The sequence below is a fragment of the Colobus angolensis genome, unplaced genomic scaffold, assembly GCF_000951035.1.
Source record: "Colobus angolensis palliatus isolate OR3802 unplaced genomic scaffold, Cang.pa_1.0 Scaffold193, whole genome shotgun sequence".
Classification (NCBI taxonomy): Eukaryota; Metazoa; Chordata; class Mammalia; order Primates; family Cercopithecidae; genus Colobus; species Colobus angolensis.
The window spans coordinates 1,031,020-1,036,804 of NW_012115077.1; the positions used below are offsets into that span (position 1 = coordinate 1,031,020).

The window sequence follows — 5,785 nt, forward strand, 5'->3', positions numbered from 1 at the left end:
GTCTCGATCTCCTGACCTCGTGATCCGCCTGTCTCGGCCTCCCAAAGTGCTGGGATTACAGGCTTGAGCCACCGCGCCCGGCCAATTTACGGCTCTTGGAGTGCAAATGGCAGGACCTTTTGGGCCTCCAGTGAGAGACAGCAAACCACACTTATCTATCAAACTTCACAGTAAACCCATAGCATTCCTGCTCGGGGAGAGGGCCTGTCAGCTGGGTACCCTGTGTCCAGGGTTTCATTGAAGAACTGTCTACGATCACCACAGCACCTGGCCTGAAACAATGGATTTGGAGATGGCTTCTGGGTGGGATGCATATTACAGGGGTCCCCCTTTTAAAAACAAGGAATTATTCCTAGCAAGCGAGGTATGTTAGAAACTGTTAGAAGAAAAAGTTACCTCTAACATTCACAGCAGTAAATGAATAGAACAAGGTCAGAAAACAAGGTTTTTTTCCTTTTACTGGTTTATAATAATCTTAAAAACCCCATCACACCCATAAACCACCACAGGTGAGGTGAGAGATGGAGAATGAATGCTACAGTATGTGGACAGAGTGGGGAATCCAGGTATTCCCTAGGGTAGTGTGGGATGGAGACAGGGAGTGTGGAGAGGAGGCCCTGGCTTGGACCCTTATTGCTGGCTGGGGGTTGGCTGGCAGAGGGGAGAGGGACTCAGGCTGAACTCCGATAGAGGGAATATCTCACACCAAAGGCGAGGGCAGTAGGGGGCAAGGGGATCACAGTACATTTTCCATGCAGACTAGGGGTGGGAGTGAGTTTTAAAGACTTGCACCCCTACACAGGAAGAGATGGGTTTGAGGTTGTTTGACTGAAAGCCCCCAAGTTGGTGTCTGGTCCAATTTCCTAAGATGGCAGCTCACCTTTCAGGGAGAGAGGTACTGGGGAGGAAAAAAAAATACAGCCAAGAGTATCTGTTTTGGAGATCAAGCAAGGGATAGGGGGAAGACAGTGGTGCTCTTTAAATCTGACTCAGAAAAGCAGGAACTGGAAGAGGGCCCTGGGTGAGGTGGTGGCCGACACCTTGGGAGAAGGCATTGAGCCAGAAGCTGCAGGTGCTCCTGAGGGCTCAGGACAGGGAGGTACCAGTGTTCACAGACAGCAGAAAAACAATTGGGAACAATAAATTAGGACTTCATGTTGCTATCATTTGGCATAACACAATCAGGCTTTTTTTTTTTTTTTTTTTTCCTTTTAAATATAAGGCAACTTGCCAACACATAACTTAAAAACTGGTCTTCAGTCACATTGCTCCAGATCACTAGAGAATTTCTGGCTAACCAACAGTAGTGGATAGTGAACAAAATGCAAAACCTTAAAGAAGAACCATCAGCTGACATTTGCCAGAGACAAGAGGAAAGGTGAGGGCTTATTTCATCTGTGAAAAATAAAAAAGCCCATTCTGATCTTTAACAGAAGGGTGCAAAAATTAAAATCACAGAAACGTGTTTCTAGCCAACTGTCGCTTGGGATGAGGCGTGCTGAGCACGGAGCGGATGAAGGTATGCTCTAAGAATGGACAGAGGGCAGGAGGGGCCGTTTCCAATGTAGGCCCATCTCCAGGGGTTAGAACCATGCTCATTTGGGAAAGGAAGTATTCAAAGAGCTTAAGGCTTTGTGTTTTGTTTTTTTTTTCTTCATTAAACTGAGGGGCTGCACTAGAGGGTGAATGTACCTGTGGGGCCACTCACACACAATGCTACTCAAACCCACACTACATTCATACAGAAACGTAACATTTAAAACTTACAGTGTAGAGCAATATTCTTAGCCAGTGTAGAGAGAACCAACTTTTTTTTTTTTTTTTTTGGTGTTTTTAATCCCAAACTCCAATGTGATCATTCCTTACCTACCTAATTCCTCAAGGTAGGTTTTGTTTTTGTTGAAGGGGAAAGGATAGGGGCTGTAGGCAGGTGAGTTAGGGGACAGGCAACAGTAAGAAAGGGATCTTGGGTATACTTGGGTACGCTGTATTTTTCTAGGTTTGGAAAGGGGAGTCTGGAACCAAGATGCCACTACAAAGACTTTTTTCCCCCATATCTCACGAAACGGTCAAATACGTCCAAGATGCCCTTGAGATCAAGTGTGGCATGGCCAAGTGCAGTGGCTGTAGGACCAATACAGACACAAAACAAAGCCTTAAGGAATGGAAAGGAACTGGAAGGACGTGAAGACTGGATCAGCTTTGATTTGAGATCTTTGGGTGAATAAGGAATTAGCTTTCAGAGCACTTGGGAAATCTTGCTTCTTAGTCCTGGGGGGAGGGGAAGGGCAGTAGCAACAGGTAGTAGAGGTCTGGCTTAGGGGCCTGAGCACCTCCACTACCTCAACTAGGGCATTCCCTCAGCCCACACCTCAGTCATCCTAAGGGAAACAGGAAGAGGTTCAAGAAAAGACGGCTGGGAGCTGGCTGGAAATGGCCAAGGTGGGGAGAATAGCTGACAGGCAGTCAGTGGAGAGAAAAGCCTGAGCTTGCGGTTAGCTTCTAACATAAAACCAAAAGTTGCTGGAGGGGAGGATGAGAGGACCCCTTCTGTCCCCAGTTAGATCCCACCAAATTCCCTTTCTTAGACATCTAAGAATGATCACACTGGAGCAGTGAAACCTTGAAACTATCCAGTTACTTAAAAGACTAAACCTAGGAGGGTGATGTATGGTGTGTTGCACGTGGAGGGCAGCAGGGCTACCTATCTATACCCTGGGTGCTGGATATGAAGACTTCGACTCTCTGTGGGATCGGGGGCTCGGTTGCCAGGGGCTCGGTGGGCCTTGCTCAGCATGGCCAGGCTCTGTTCTCGGAAGCAGGCCTGTTGGAAATCCCCACTTAGGTAATCCACTGTTTGCATCAAGCTGTTCTGGCTTGCCACTGGACCGCCCCCGGTCCCTGCTCGGTAGTGGGCCCCGGGAGCTGCCGCACAGTCGAGGGGTGCACCTGTGGGCTGCCCACCGTGGAACGGCATGGCGAGGTCCTGAGACCCCGAGCTGTCGCTATTGGGAGTGGGCAGAATGTTGTTCCACAGGGGTTGGAAGTAGTGACCATTGGGGTAGGCCAATGGGGCTGCCATGCCGTTGACTGGTGGGGATGGGGTCGGCTTTTCCAGGGGTGGCTTCAGATGGAAGGACGGCGCCAGGCAGAGTTCTTGCGGGTAGGCAGGGGCCTTGCCCACAAAGCCAGGCCCTGCCAACTCGCGTCCTGCTGCATGCTTGCCTGTCAGGCCAGGGGCTGGCGTCCCACCAGCCTCGCTGCACATCTGTTGTAGGTGGGCCAGCTGGTGCTGGTTCCAGGTGACTGGCTTGAGGTCGCTAGGGTAGCCAGTGGGGGCGCGAGAGATGCCTGTGGGCAGGTTGACAGGACCTGCAGCAGGCAACGCGGCAGTGGCCGCATGGGTGTGCTCCAGGGGATTGACCACACATGAAGGCATTGGTGTGGGGACACTGTGGGTCGACACCCGGGTGCTTGCATTGATGAGCAGACTGCGACTAATGGGGCTGGGATTGGCGATCTGGCCCTCACACACTGAGGTAGTGCTGATGCCTGCCCTCGTCTGGCAAAACTGGTTGATCTGGTGCACGATGCTACTCAGGTCCGGGGGCTGGCTGTGCTGCAGAGTGGCCGCCATTGAAAGGGGGATAGTTGAGGTAGACACGGTCACATTCGGGGGGGCATCTGAGTCTGGCATCTTCCGGCCTCCATGCAGCAAGGGATTGTGGGGGTGCTGGAGACCCTGGTGAGCCAGGGCCTGAGGGTGGACCAAGCCCTGGGTTTGGGCCATGGGCTGAGGGTGGCCCAGGCCCTGAGGCTGCTGGAGGCTCTGAGGGTGGGACAGTGCCTGGTGTGGCGGGATACCCTGAGGGTGCTGCAGCGTCTGGGGAGGGGCATGGGCCAGGGTCTGTGCATGCTGCAGGGCCTGCTGGCGGGCCAGAGCCTGGGCCTGGGGGTGGGCTAAAGTGCTGGGTGCCACAGTAGCATATGGTGCCACTGGGGGGTTCATGATGGCCTCAGGGAGCAACCGGGCTCGGGTGCCGTCAAAGTCCTTGAGTATGCTTTTGGCTGGCACTTTGACAATGGCAAGCAGGCCTGCCTTGGTGGCAGCCTGTGTCGGGTAGGGGCTGTAGCGCTGGGCTGACGTGTCGAGGCCGTTCACAGTACGACGAACGTGTTTCCGCTGGGGAACCTTCACACTGTTGGGGAAGATTTTGATAGTCAGTGGGTTGTTTGCGACCTTCTTAGCATATGCATCCAATTCGGCTGGGGTAGGATAGTGAGCAGTTCTCATTTTCTGTGTAGTGTCCCCTAGAGAGAGAGAATGGGAAGGAGAGCAAAGAGGGAGAGGGAGCTCATCAGTGCCAAGGCAACCAGCCCTTCTAGATTCCCCGTTTGAGGGCCTGGGGTAGGGTGGGGAAATGACTAGGTTGTCATTGGTAGCCTTCATTCTGTTTTGTTTTGTTTTTTTTTTTTTTTTTTTGAGACGGAGTCTCGCTCTGTCGCCCAGGCTGGAGTGCAGTGGCATGATCTTGGCTCACTGCAACCTCCAACTCCCAGGTTCAAGTGATTCTCCTGCCTCAGCCTCCTGAGTAGCTGGGATTACAGGCACCCGCCGCCACACCTGGCTAATTTTTGTATTTTTAGTAGAGACGGGGTTTCACCATGTTGGCCAGGATGGTAGAGCTGGGGGTCACTCCTGTCACCCAGATAGTGGCATTGCAGTCTTAAACTCCCAGGCTTGAGGAATCCTCCCACTTCAGCCTCCTAAATAGCTGGGACTACAGGTATGTATCATCACACCCAACTTTTTACAATTTTTTGAAGAGACAGGGTCTCACCCCTGGGCACAAGCAATCTACTTCAGCCACCCAAAGAGCTAGGATTACAGGCATGAGCCACCGCACCCAGCCAGAATCAGTTTTTCCCTCCATTACATCTTAGCTCAAACCCAAGCTCAGCAGAAGAGAAGGGTAACTGCATTCACTTTTTTTTTTCCCTGAGACGGAGTCTCACTCTGTCACCCAGGCTGGAGTGCAGTGGCATAATCTCGGCTCACTGCCACCTCCACCTCCTGGGTTCAAGTGTCTCACCTTCCTGAGTAGCTGGAATTACAGGCGCGTGCCACCACGCCCAGCTAATTTTTTATTGTTAGTAGAGACTGGGTTTTGCCATGTTGGTCAGGCTGGTCTTGAACTCCTGACCTCAGATGATCCACCTGCTTTGATCTCCCAAAGTGCTGGGATTACAGGCATAAGCCACTGCACCCGGCCACAATCACTTAGTTTTGTTGTTGTTGTTTTTCCCCTCTGCAGACAAAAAAAAAAAAAAAAAGTTATCCAAAATTCAACATAAGAAAACTGGAATCACCATGAGGAGCCAGTTATGTTGCAGATAACAGTGCCTATCACCTTCACCTCTGTCAGAGGCCCTCAGAATTTTCAGTGTTGGAAATGGGAGAAGGCAGGTTTGAAGTTTTAGATTGGGTTATTAACAGACCAGATCCCCATTTCTTGGCCAGGCATGGTGGCTCACGCCTGTAATCCCAGCACTTTGGGAGGCCGAGGCAGGTGAATCACTTGAGGTCAGGAGTTCGAAATCGGCCTGGCCAACATGGTGAAACCCCATCTCTACTAAAAATACAAAAAATTAGCCGGGTGCCTATAATCCCAGCTACTCAGGAGGCTGAGACAGAAGAATCACTTGAACCTGGGAAGCAGAGGTTGCAGCAAGCCAGGATCGTGCCATTGGACTCCAGCCTGGGCGACAGAGTGAGACTTTGCCT

General features: G+C 51.6%; 1 protein-coding gene across 10 annotated transcripts in view; it reads right to left on the minus strand.

Moving 5' to 3' along the window:
- Window positions 1-442: 442 nt before the first annotated feature.
- Window positions 443-5,785, minus strand: part of FAM222B (family with sequence similarity 222, member B) — a 113,663-nt gene continuing 108,320 nt past the window's right edge. For 5 of the 10 annotated variants that reach the window (XM_011940821.1, XM_011940817.1, XM_011940818.1 and 2 more), the window contains one exon: window positions 443-4,311. In XM_011940821.1, coding sequence (XP_011796211.1) covers window positions 2,705-4,311 — 1,607 coding nt within the window. In that variant the 3' untranslated portion in view covers window positions 443-2,704. The remainder of the gene's footprint in view (window positions 4,312-5,785) is intronic. The other 5 variants (XM_011940824.1, XM_011940823.1, XM_011940826.1 and 2 more) reach the window with 1 other exon arrangement.